Source organism: Carcharodon carcharias, chromosome 3 (assembly GCF_017639515.1).
Source record: "Carcharodon carcharias isolate sCarCar2 chromosome 3, sCarCar2.pri, whole genome shotgun sequence".
In the NCBI taxonomy this organism is placed as follows: domain Eukaryota; kingdom Metazoa; phylum Chordata; class Chondrichthyes; order Lamniformes; family Lamnidae; genus Carcharodon; species Carcharodon carcharias.
The window spans coordinates 186,445,114-186,459,031 of NC_054469.1; the positions used below are offsets into that span (position 1 = coordinate 186,445,114).

The 13,918-nt window shown below is 45.2% G+C and overlaps 1 protein-coding gene across 4 annotated transcripts in view; it reads left to right on the forward strand.

Annotated features, from left to right (window-relative positions):
* The window catches only part of LOC121276286 (F-actin-uncapping protein LRRC16A-like), a 417,343-nt gene that overhangs the window by 327,635 nt on the left and 75,790 nt on the right, over nt 1–13,918 (forward strand). For all 4 annotated transcript variants that reach the window (XM_041184533.1, XM_041184534.1, XM_041184536.1 and 1 more), the window contains exon 27: nt 3,117–3,292. In XM_041184533.1, the coding sequence (XP_041040467.1) occupies nt 3,117–3,292 (176 nt within the window). The remainder of the gene's footprint in view (nt 1–3,116; nt 3,293–13,918) is intronic.

Genomic DNA, 13,918 nt, shown 5'->3' on the forward strand with positions numbered 1-13,918 from the left:
GGGTCATGTGCAACCAGACGAAGTTGCCCAAGTTAAAATGTTGGCCTGATGAAGATGTCTCCTGGATTCAATACATTTACAGCCACTTTAATAGTATTGCTTCACCCCCTGCCCCTCAGCTGCACCTAAAACCAAGCATTGCTGTTGGTTAAAATTCTATCCTTTGTCTGATATTCAATTGTGAATCAGCTGCATGTTTCCTTCAGTTGAAAATGGGGAGCCTAAAGACATAAATTTTTGCCCCTACCATGAATCCTGTACCCTTGTCTCCAACTCCATCCCCCTCTTTGACTACTGTCTCAGCTGAACCAAACTGTGTGCAACTTTGATGTCTTAATGATCCCTAAGCTGAGTTAATGATCCCATATCCTCTTGGTTGTAAAGAAATCTACGACCACCTTAACTGCTTTCGCCACTAACTCGGCTCAGTTGCAGCTGAAGCTGTCAACCATTCATCAGATATTCCAATGGTGTTCTATCCAATGCCCTTTTTCCAGCTCATCTAAAACCCTGCCTATATCCTGTCCTACTCACTGTCACTCCCGTGCTTATTGACCAACATTGGCTCCCTGTCCCCCAATGTCTCCCAATTTAAAATTTTCATCCTCCTTTTTAAATCCCTTTGTGGCTTCACCCCTCCCTATCTCTCTAACTTACTGCAGACCTACAATTGTTTTGTTTGAAGACTTTTGGTGAAATAGTTATCTAGAGACATGAGGCTTCCAAATTATTTCTGACTAAAAATAGAGAACATTCAAGACATTAAAAAAGCTGTCCTGCCATGGGAGTTTAGATGCAGTTGTTGGGCATATTCAGAGATCGTAGGGATAGCTAAATCATAGGTGCATAGGAAATCCACCTCCCATCAGTTTATCAGCTCAGCAGTATCTTAGGTGCTTCTCAATCCAGCGTAATTGATCCGCCACATGGACTTACATCTGCTATATATTATTAGAGCCATTCACAACTCTCTTAAATCTGATCTGTGTTACAATATACCTTTTTTGCACCAATGATATATTGTTAATTGAAAGGGCCAGGACATTGAGTGCTGCCTCTGTGCTCTCTGAGGTGTTAGTTTTTGTTAATAGACTCCAGTTAATTTGTCCAAAGGGTGTGGTTTGACAATCTTTTTTTTATTCACTATTGCAGTTTTTTTTCCAAAAATATACTTTATTCATAAAATTTATAAAAGTACCAGACAAAACATTGACTTAATTTACAAAAAATGCAATAAAACTCAACTTGTCTCATGCAGCATGTTCCATTCTGAGGTGCCTCAATACAATTGTAATACTCTTGGCATTTACAATATACATTCCATGTCAGACACACACCCTGGGGGTAAAACATTTCAAATTGAAGGTTATAGAAAGTGCAGTAGAATTCAAGTTGTCTCCATTACAGCATGTTCCACTCTGAGGTGCCTCAATACAATTTCAGTAGTCTGTTTACAATATGCACTCCTTGTCAGACATAGAGCCATGGGGTTCTAGACAGTTTGTAACCCCTTGGTGCGCTATGGCTGAAAGACCTAATACAGCGACCTTTCCTCATTGTGCCTCTGCAGCGGCTGCCCCAAGCTTTAGTGCATCCCTCAATACTTTGTCCTGGACCTTGGAATGTGCCAATCTGCAACACTCGGTTGAGGGCAAGTTTCGGACAGACCAAGGAGTGTCTTTCACTGAGTTTATGGTCCTCCAGCCACAGATGATGTTTATCTCAGTGATCTCAGTAAACATCCCTGAGAATAGCCCGTAGAGCAAAGTTCTGCATCATAAAGCTGCTCGGTATGAACCTCGAATTCTGCACTTGACTGAATCACTTTCCCTTCTCTGTGAAAGCTTGTGTTGAGCTGCTTCCCTGCCACCACCTCCCTCTCTCACTTCCACCCTCACCCAACAAACCAAATGCAGTAACTAGAATAAAATTTATATTATGTAGTCTGCCACAGCTGGAGGGTTCAGTATGCTCCCAGTGGAGAAGTATTGCAGTATAACCCATTCTGCTTCAAATAAATGGCAAATGCAAGTAAATATCTTAAGTAGATTAATTTGCTAACCATAAACTTGTTGAATATGGTCACTTAAAATGGGCTGTGTGTGCTTATTATGAAGTTTTGATAATGATTTCATGTGACTATTAGTTTAGAGATGAGTCAAAATGCTGAACCTAACATAGTTTGGTGTTGCGATTTAGGATTTGTCCATCAATGAGGCAACTATACTAAGTAAATTCCTTCCAGACCCCCCTCCCCTTTCCCTATGCACACACAATTCAAGCAGGTCTTCATAAAAAAGTAAAATGTATGGGTGCAATTGTACTGAGTTGTTTGGACTTTGAGAGTTGGATTTCCAGAATTCAGTATGTGTGCGCGTTATCAGGCCATGGTTGGACCTGGTTGCTATCAAAGAAGAATGGTACAACTTAGTTTTTTCCCCCTATCTGAGATCCATATTTGCTGGTAATGTGAGGTTGGTCAACAAATCTTTATCTCAGCTGATGACGATAGAAATTTTGCTGAAAAGTATTTAGCGTTTTATATCTGCCCTGGTGTGCTACTGAATCAGGTGATCTGTGTAATCTCTAAAACAAAAAGCTTGTGATAGTACAGATTTGAGTATTCTGATGTTATTTTCTATTTATGGATTTATTAAGACTTCCTCATGAGGATGAGTAAACAATTGTTTAATTGACAGAGCATTGGGTTCCATCCCTTTTTTATAAACTACTTCAGACATGTACCATAACAACAACAACTAAAATTGCTGCAAAAACTTCGCAGATCTGACAGCATCAGTGGAGAGAAAGACAGAGTTAACGTTTTGAGGCCAGATGACTCTTCTTCATCTGAAACGTTAACTCTGTCTTTCTCTGCATAGATGCTGTCCGACCTGCTGAGTTTTCCAGCAATTTTTGTTTTTGTTTCAGATTTCCAGCATCTGCAGTATTTTGGTTTTATCTGGATGTACATTAATAACTTGTATTTTCCAAAATTTCAACTCTCTACTTACTTAAATATCACACTGCTGTTCTAACTGTTGACTTCGACTTTCATATTTAAAAATAAACTTTAAATCCTTCTGCTTTTGAGTTTTTTCATCTTTGCTTCTTAGACTATGCTGGAGTCCATGGTGGATGCAGCTGAGGGACTGTGCCCTCACGTGATGAAAAAGGCCCACCTGCGCCAGAATTTAATCGAGGCCAGCACCGAGAAAGTTTCCATCCCTCGGACATTTGTCAAGAATGTTCTACTTGAGCAATCAGGCATCGATATTCTTAACAAAATTAGGTATTTTTATTTCTTGATTTTACTGTACATTGATAGTAATTGCAGTTTTAACGGAGCATTAGAATGATTCAGACTTTTCAATTCTGACTAACTTAATTTTTAAATCCAGTCTGTATTTTATAGTACCATTGGCCTATTTATTGTACTTAAAAGCTTTAAGTTTATAATCTTCAGCATTTTACAAGTGGTGTGAATTTATTATTAAAATCAACCTAACGCTTAGGAAGACTGAGCACCTGCATTGATTGTAGAAGTTGAAGTGTTGATTCCAAGTGCCAAATAATGTTGGCCATTATGAGCCATGTGAGAGCTGCTTGGGAGGAATCTTTGGTTCTGCTTTATCCTCTCCCTATCCCTCCCTTGCTCTCCCCGTCTCTCTCTCTCTCTCCCTCCTGCCCCCGTCTCTCTCTCTCTCTCTCTCTCCCCTCTCCGTCCCCCCTCTCTTTTTCTCTCTCTCTCTCCCGCCCCGTCTCCCTACCTCCCTGCTTTCCCCCTCCCTCCTAAACTCCTTCCCTCCTTTTCCCCTTCCTCCCTCCCTACTTTCCCCCTCCCTCCCTCCCTCCTTTCCCCCTCCCTCCCTCCTTTCCCCCTCCCTCCCTCCTTTCCCCCTCCCTCCCTCTCTCCCTACTTTCCCCCTTCCTCCCCTCCCTCGCTCCCTCCTTTCCCCCTCTCTCCCTCCTTTCTCCCTCCCTCCTTCCTTTCCTCCTTCCTCCCTCCCTCTCTCCTTTCCCCCTTTCTCCCTCCCTCCTTCCTTTCCCCCTTCCTCCTTCCCTCCTTTCCCCCTTTCTCCATTCCTCACTCCTTTCACCCTCCCTCCCTCTCTCCCTCCCTCCTTCCTTGCCCCCTTCCTCCCTCCCTTCTTTCCCCCTTTCTCCCTCCCTCCCTCCTTTCCCCCTTTCTCCCTCCCTTTCCCCCTTCCTCCCTCCCTCCTTTCCCCCTTCCTCCCTCCTTCCTTTCCCCCTTCCTCCCTCCCTCTCTCCCTTTCTCACCCTACCTCCCTTCCCCCAAATGCATGCTCCCAATCTTCAGACATCTCCCAGCTCAGGCATCTATATCACGTTTTCACACACACGCATACAGACATATCACTCACAAATAATCAGAAGAGTGAAAAAAGCTTGTGACTGTCGAATTGTTTCTGCAGGCATTACTTTTTGCTGATTTTAGCTGTTATCATTTTAGGGTGCTGTTATATCATGAGATTGGTTGTAATATAATTGTATTTAAAATGAGGTTGTGGGGAATGCAAAATGGGTGGAGGGGAATCAGTGAATTGTATGAGTGTGAGATCTGAAAATTGACCCTGAAGTGCCATATAATATTGGAGCAAGTCAACAAATTGATTCTGTAGCACAAACTATGTCTTGAACACCACACTCAGGTTTGATCAGCAAGTTACAGGAGCAAGACTCAAGTGCTGGAGTGGTTGCAGTCAGCCCACATGAGGCTGATCTTCAATGTGAAGGATTTGGGCTCCGAGCAGTGACCAGATTTTCATAGGTTAAAAGTCTTGAGAAGGTGGGGCTCTGCGATGACTGACATATTGGGTGACCAATGGCAGGAGTCTGGGGAAGGGGCAGTTAAGGGGAGGCAATGGCATAGTGGTATTGTCACTAGACTAGTAATCCAGAGACCCAGGGTAATGCTCTGGGGACGCGGGTTTGAAACCAGCCACAGCAGATGGTGGAATTTGAATTTAATAAATTCAATCTAATTCAATTAAACTGGAATTAAATGTCCATTGATGACCATGAAACCTTTGTCAATTGTTGTAAAAACCCATCTGGTTTACTAATGCCCTTTAGGGAAGGAAATCTACATGTGACTCCAGACTCACAGAAATGTGGTTGACTCTGAAATGGCCTAGCAAGGCGCTCAGTCATATCAAACCACAACACAGTCACAAAAAAAAGGGAATGAAACTGGACGGACCACCTGGCATCGACCTAGACAACGGCAAACTCAGCCCTATCGTCCCTGCGAAGTCCTTCTTGCTAATTAGAGCTGCCTCACAGACTAGTCAAGCCTGACATAGTCATCCTCATGGAATCATACCTTACAGATAATGTCTCAGACACCACTATCACCATCCCTGGGTATGTCCTGTCCCACCGGCAGGACAGACCCTGCAGAGGTGGCGGCACTTGTATACAGTCAGGAGGGAGTTGCCCTGGGAGTCCTCAACTGGATGGACCACCTGGCATCGACCTAGACAACAGCAACCTCAGCCCTGTTGTCTCTGCAAAGTCCTCCTTACCAATTAATGGGAGAGTTGCCTCACAGACTAGTCAAGCAACAGCTTCCTCCTTCCTTTCTCCCTTCCTCCTTTCCCCCTCCCTCCCTCACGGAATCATGCCTTACAAATAATGTCCCAGACACCACCGTCACTATCCCTGGGTATATCCTGTCCCACCGGCAGGACCAACCCTGCAGAGGTTGCAGCACAGTGGTATACAGTTTGGAGGGAGTTTCCCTGGGAGTCCTCAACATTGACTCCAGACCACATGAAGTCTCATGGCATCAGGTCAAACATGGGCAAGGAAACCTCCTGCTGGTTACCACATACTGCCCTCCCTCAGCTGATGAGTCAGTGCTCCTCCATGTTGAACACCACTTGGAGGAAGCACTGAGGGTGGCAAGAGTGCTGAGTGTACTCTGGCTGGGGGACTTCAATGTCCATCACTAAGAGTGGCGCCACTACTGACCGAGTCCTAAAGAACATAGCTGCTAGACTGAGTCAGTGGCAGCTGGTGAGGGAACCAAGAAGAGGGAAAACATACTTGACCTCATCCTCACCAACCTGCCTGCCGCAAATGCACCTGTCCATGACAGTATCGGTAGGAGTGACCACCGCACAGTAATTGTGGAGACAAAGTCCCATCTTCACATTGAGGATACCCTCCATCATGTTGTGTGGCACTACCACCATGCTAAATTGGATAGATTTAGAACAGATCTAGTTCTGAAACAGTTCTAGAACTTTTTTTTTTGAGTGTTGTGGGAGCTGCATTCATCCAGGCAAGTGGGGTGTATTCCACCACACTCCTGACCTTGTAGATGGTGGGCAGGCTTTGGGGAGTCAGGAGGTGAGTTACTCATCACACGATTCCTAGCCTCTGACCTGCTCCTGTAGCCACAACGATGACTAGTCCATTTCAGACTGGGCATCCATGAGGTGCTATGGGCCATCAGCAACAGTAGAATTGTACTCGAACACAATCTGTGAACTCATGTCCCGGCATAACCCCCACTCTACCATTATCATCAACCCTGGTTCAATGAAGGGCGCAGGAAGGCATGCCAGGAGCAGCACCAGGCATACCTAAAAATTAGGTGTCAACCTGGTGAACCTATAACACAGGACTACTTGTGTGCCAAACAGCATAAGCAGGAAGCGATAGACAGTGCTAAGCGATTCCACAACCAACAGATCAGACCTGAGCTCTGTAGTCCTGCCATATCCAGTCGTGAATGGTGGTGGACAATTAAACAACTCACTGGTGGAGGAGGCTCCACAAATATTTCCATCTTCAATGATGGGGGAGTCCAGCACATCAGTGCAAAAGATAAGGTTGAAGCATTTGCTATGATCTTCGGCCAGAAGTGCCGAGTGGATGATCCATCTCGAACTCCTCCAGAGGTCCCCAGCATCACAGATGCCAATCTTCAGCCAATTTGATTCACTCCACGTGATATCAAGAAACGGCTGAAGGCACTGGATACTGCAAAGGCTATGGGCCCTGACAATATTCCGGCAATAGTACTGAAGACTTGTGCCCCAGAGCTTGCTGCATCCCTAGTCAAGCTGTTCCAATACAGCCACAAACACTGGCATCTACCCGACAAAAGCAGGACAAATCCAACCCGGCCAATTACCACCCCATCGGTCCACTCTCAATCATCAGTAGAGTAATGGAAGGGGTCATCACAGTGCTATCAAGCGGCACTTGCTTAGTAATAACCTGCTCACTGACGTCCACTTTGGGTTCTGCCAGGGCCACTCAGCTCCTGACCTCATTACAGCCTTGGTTCAAATATGGACAAAAGAGCTGAACTCCTGAGGTGAGTGAGGGTGACTGCCTTTGACGTCAGGGCCATATTTGACCGAGTGTGGCACCAATGACTCCTAGCAAAATTGGAGCCTTTGGGATTCGGAGAAAACATTCCACTGGATTCATTCCCAGCACAAAGGAAGATGGGTTGTCGTTGTTGGAGGTCAGCTCTAGGACATCACTGCAGGAGTTCCTCAGGGTAGTGTCCTCGGCCCTGCTTCATCAATGACCTTGCTTCCATCATAAAGTCAGAAGTGTGAATGCTCGCTGATGATTGCACAATGTTCAGCACCATTCGCGACCCCTCAGATACTGAAGCAGTCCTACTGCTGCAAAATGCAGCAGGACCTGGACAATATCCAGGCTTGGGCTGACAAGTGGCAAGAAACATTCACGCTACACAAGTGTCAGGCAATGACCATTTCCAAGGAGAGAGAATCCAACCATCGCCCCTTCCTGCTGAATGGCATGACAATCACTGAATCTCCTCCACTGTCAACATCCTGAGGGTTACCATTGACCTGAATCAGAACTGGACTAGCCATCACTGTGGTTACAAGAGCAGGTCAAAGTCTAGGAATCGTGCAATGAGTAACTCACCTCCTGACTCCCCAAAGCCTGTCCACCATCTACAAGGCACAAGTCAGGAGTGTGATGGAATACACCCCACTTCCCTGGATGAGTGCAGCTCCCACAGTATTCAAGACGCTTGACACCATCCAGGACAAATCAGCCTGCTTGATTGGCACCACATCCACAAGCATTCACTCCCTCCACCACCGATGCACCATAGCAGCATCTACAAGATGCCCTGCAGGGATTCACCAAGGCTCCTTCAATAGCACCTTCCAAACCCATGACCACTATCATCTAGAAGGGCAAGGGCAGCAGACACATGGGAACATCATCAACTGGAAGTTCCCTCCAAATCACTCACCATCCTGACTTGGAAATATATCACCGTTCCTTCACTGTCACTGGGTCAAAACCCTGGAACTCCCTAACAGCACTGTGGGTATGCCTACACCACATGGACTGCATCAGTTCAAGAAGGCAGCTCCCTACCACCTTCTCAAGGGCAGCTAGGGATGGGCAATAAATGCTGGCCCAGCTAGCGAAGCCCACATCCTGTGAATGAATAAAAAAAAGGTCGAGTGATGATTTCTTAATTGGCAAAATAACTAAACAGTTATGTAATAACACAGCTACCAACGTTACTCCCACCTCTACTATTGTAGAGCCCTGTCAGAGACGTGGACCCCAGCAGATAGATAATGGGGGAAAGTAAACTTTTTTCCTTTTGGCTCAGTATCCAGTCCACTGAAGGATTGGATCATGGAGAACTGGCCCTCTGTATTTTGCAATTTCCAGCAGTGAAAGGTGCATTTGCTGTCAATCTGCATCACATTATCTGTTAGGATGGTATTGCTACTGCCCCTTCACAGCAAGCTGGTGTTAAACTTACAAAACCACAACAGCCTTTCTTAATATTTAGTTTTAAAGGCCTTGCAGTTTCACCCATCCCACTGTGGAATTCAGAGAATGTGTCACTAAACTTGTTTCTTTGCATTTCAAGATTTTCTTCGTCTTAGTTGCCAGCAGCACTTAGTTTCAATTGCACCTAAATAATTAGAGATTTCATGTCCAGTATTTCACACACAAGCAATTTTTGTTGCTGATGTCAATTTGAAATAAAGACTGAACTGTATCAGCAGGGGCTAGCACATTAACAGTGTTAAAAATTGTATTCTGTTGCAGCCCCTCCACCCCACCAGTCTATCATTCACAGTGTGCACGTGCGCACGCACACATACACACGTAAGCATATCACTCACAAATCATCAAAAGAGTGAAAAAAGCTTGTGACAGCCTTGTTGTTTCTGCATGCATTACTTTTTGATGATTTTAGCTATTATAATTTAAGGGTGCAGTTATATTGTGAGGCTGCCTTTAATGTAATTGTATTTAAAATAAAGGGCGGAGGGAAATGTAAGTTCCTGATGTGAATCCTACCAAATTAACTTGATCCCTTACCTTCCTCCCAATCATCACCCTGTTGCTTGCTCATAAAAAATGATTCATCACCCATGTATATCGTAATGTGTTAAAAAGCATTTCAATAAGTTTCTATCACAAATGGGTTTGAAAGAAAATGTCTGCTATTGTCCGACTGAAAATCACAAACAGTTCAAAGACAAATATGAAAGTGCCTAGGCTTTGCTTCACTCTGCATCATTCAATTTTCTTCTGATCCTCAAAAGACGATTATTCTTTGCTGCATCAGGCAACCCCTTTTAAAGCAATTAGAAAACAGCAGATGCACTGACTGCCATGAAGGTTACACTTGCACCAGCTGCTGGAATCAAATCAGACTTTACTGAGCCTAAATTGTGTCTTTCTGCTAAAGTGAATATTTAGTCCACTGTTTCTCAACAATATTAAATGTGGAAACATAATAGCCACTCAACATGAATGTGAAGGGCAGGGAAAAGGGGAGGGGGTTCAGCGGAACCAAAATCCCAGACCTTTGAGCATTTTGGTGAAAATTGTTGCGACAGCAGATATTTAGTGAAAAACACCAGTGGTCCCGGCCAAACTGGGACACCTGGTCACATGAGCTCTGAGGCAAATCTGTAGAGAAATTGACTTCTATAGCCTGGAAAGAACATAGCTGAGATGAACCCAAAATATGCAAGACACTAAGCAGTACAGCACATAATTCACAGCATTACTTCATGGTAAACCAAAGCAGTAAGACAAGGAACATTGGTTCAAATAATTGAAGGATAAATTTAGGAATAATGGCAGGCAGAATGTCTTCACAGAAAAAGTCAACCATGTTCAACTTCCTAATGGGAAATTGGAGTCCTACAATCATAGGGCTGGATTTTACACTCTGCAGTTGCCAGGTTTGAAGGTGGGGGGTGGCAGGGTGCAGTGCAGGTAAAATTCACTGGATGAGCTTCCTCCTGCCACCCACCCCCCCAACCTTGACCTACCTAAATTTTCAGGTTGTTAAGTTGCCTGCCTGCCTGCCTTTGGCCCTATTGAGCCCTTTAAGTGACCAATTAATGGGGGCCTCATCTCACCGCCTCTGGTATTTGGCCCTGACCAGGGGTATCCACACCATGTGGGAAGCCTAGCAGCTTTAGCTGCATGAGCTGGTGTTGGGCAAAGGGGTAGGTGGGAACCTCTTTTGTGGGCCCCCTGAATCTATCAGAGGCAAACCGCACCCCCCCCACCCGATCTTAACCTTCCCACCGGCATCTCCAAAACAACCTCCCAACCACCTCACCACCCTCACTGGGACAGTTTGGTAGACCACTGCAAGATCCCCAGCCCCTGACTTACCCAGGCTCCTCAGCACTGGGGACTGCCTGGAGTCCAGCTGTGGTTATTACTCTGTGGTGATGCTGGGTCTACAGAGCTGCTGGCCAATTAGAATGGTTAGCGGCATTCTAACCAACCTAGAGAGGTTAGATTGCAGGAATTCCGATTGAGGTAGTGGGGGAAGTCTCACCTTAAAGCAGTTAATGCTCTTCTTAGTGTTAAATTGCTCTGGGCAGCTGTTGGGATTGTGGGTGGGCTCCTCCCCACCTGGCTTTTTCAGCAGGGGGAAGTGGGAGGACAGACCCCTTGTAAAATCTAACCCATAAAGCCGTACTGCACAGAAGGAGGCCATTCAGCCCATTGTGTGCGCCAGCTCTTTGAAAGAGCTAACTAACTATGCCCTTTCTCCATAGCCCTGAGATTTTTCCTCTAAATGTTTAACCGATTCGCTTTTAAAGTTACTGTTCAATCTCCTTCCATTACCCTTTCAGGCAATGCAACCAGATCATCATGACTCACAGGGGAAAAAGATTCTCCTCATCTCCCCTATGATGCTTTTGCCAATCACCTTAAATTTGTGTTTCGTGTTTATTATTCATTTATGGAATGTTAGCATCGCTGGTATGGCCATTATTTATTGCCCATCCCTAACTGCCCTTCAGGAGGCGAGCCACCTTCTTTGGACTGCTGCAATCCTGGCGTTCCAGGACTTCTACACAGACACAGTGAAGGAACAGCAATACGTTACCAAGTCAGGAAGGTGTGTGGCTTGGAGTAGAGCTTGCAGGCCTGTGTGTTCCCATGCACCTGCTGCCCTTGTTCTTTTAGGTAGTAGAGGTTGCAGGTTCGGAAGATGCTGTCAAAGGAGCATTGACAAGTTGCTACACTGCAGTTTCTGGATGGTACACATTTACCACTTATTAGCCCAAGCTTGAATGCTACCTGGATCTTGCTGCATCTGGGCACAAACAGCTTCTTTATTTGGGGAGTTGTGAATGATACCGAACGCTGTGCAATAATCAACAAACATGCCCACTTCAGACTTTATGATGGATTGAGGGTCATTGATGAAATAGTTGAGTCTAGGAAACTGCAGTGAGGAGCTCCTGCAGTGATGTCCTCAGGCTGAGATGGTTATTTCTTTGTGCTAGGTATTACTCCAGACAGCGGAGAGTTTTCCCTGATTCCTACTTTTTCAATATTACCAGGACTCCATGGTTTTGTACCAGGTCAAATGCTTGACCTCACCTGTGGAATTCAGCTGTCTTGTCCATGTTTGGACCAAGACTTTCTACAGTCTGGAGTCAAATGGTCATAGCAGAACCCAAACTGAGCATCAATTAGCAGGTTTTTGCCAGTTAAGTGCTGCTTAATAGCATCGAGGCCATCACTTCCCATCATTTTGCTGATGATTGAGCGTCGTCTAAAGGGCTGGTAATTGGCCAGATTGGATCTGTGCTGCGTTTTTGTGGACAGTACATACCTGGGCAATTTTCCATTATATCAGGTGGATGCCAGTGTTGTAGCTGTATTGGAACAGTTTGGCTAGGAGATGGTTAGTTCAAGAGCACAAGCCTAGCACTGCAGTCGGGATGTTGTCAGGACCCATAGGCTTTGCTGTGTGCAGTGCACTGAGCCGCATTTTTGATTAAGAGGCCTCAAAGAGGCAGGGGTGGTCATGCACCCGGCACTTATGGATAAAGGTATTTACAAAAGCTTCAGCCTCATCTTTTGCAATGACATGCTTGGCTCTCCCATTGTTGAGGATGGGAATGTTCATGAAGCCTCCTCCTCCTCTTGTTAGTTGTTTCATTTTCTACCATGATTCATGATTGGATGTGGTAGAGCTTTGATTTGATTCATTGGTTGTGGAATCACTAGCTCTGTCCATAACATGCAGTTTTCACTTTTTGGCTTGCATGTAGTTCTTGTAATTTCACCAGCTTGGTACTTCATATTTAGGTATGCCTGGCATTGCTCCTGGCATGCTTTCCCTACGCTCCTTATTGAACCAGGGTTAATCCTCTGGCTTGATGGTAACAGTCGAGTAAGGGGTATGCGGGCCTTGAGATTACAGATTGTTGTTGAATACAATTCTGCTGTTGATGACCCACACCCCCTCATGAATGCCCAGTTTTAATCTGATAGATCTGTTCTGAATCGGGCGCATTTTTTGGTGGTAGTGTCACACAACACAAGGGCGGTATCCTCAGTGTAAAGACAGGACTTCGTCTCCACGTCGACTGTATGGTTGCCATTCCTACCAGTACTGTCATCGGCAGATGCACCTGTGATGGGTAATTGGGGAGGACAAGGTCAAGTAGGTTTTTCTCATGTTTTGGTTCTCACATCACCTGCTGCAGTCTCAATCCGGCAGATTTGACCTTTAGGACTTGGCCAGCTTGGCCAATGGTGGTGCTAATGAACCACTTTTAGTGATTACGTTGAAGTCCCCCAACAGAGTAGATTCTGTGCCCGTGCAGCCCTCAGTGCTTCTTCCAAGTGCTGCTCAATGTGGAGTACTACTGATCCTTCTGTTGAGGGAGGGTGGTAGGTGGTAATCAGCAGAAGGTTTCCTTGCTCACTTTCAACCTGATGCCATGAAACTTCATGGGGTCTCGAATCAATGTTAAGGACTCCCAGGGCCATTCCTTCCTGACTGTACACCATTGTTCCAATATGTCTATCAGTTGTTTTTGCTGGTGGGGCAGGAAATATGCAGGGATGGTAATGGAGGAGCCTGTGCCATTGGCTGTAAGGTATGATTCTTTATGTATAATTATGTCAGGCTGTTACTTGACTAACCTGTGGGACAGCTTTATTTTTATTTCTGCACAAGCCCCCAGATGTTAATGAGGATGACTATGCAGGGTCAGCCCAGTTTGCCTTTGTCATGTTCGATACCTAGGTTGACATTGGCTGGTATATCCTGTTTTATTCTCCTTTAACTTTTCTCTAGCTGTTTTAATACAACTGAGTGGCTTCCTAAACTAGTTCAAAGGGAACTTAAGAGTCAACTGCAATCTGTGGCCTCTGGTTACTGAAACTCCTGCCAGTAACAACTATTTTTCCCCAATATACTCTTATCAAAACACCTCATCATTTTGAACACCTCAATTGAATCGCCCTTTAACCTTCTCTGCTCTAAAGAGAACAAACCCAACTTCTCTAACCTATCCAGATAGAACACAAGAAATAGGAGTAGGAATCATCATTGCAATTCCTTGACTCTGCCCCAGCATTT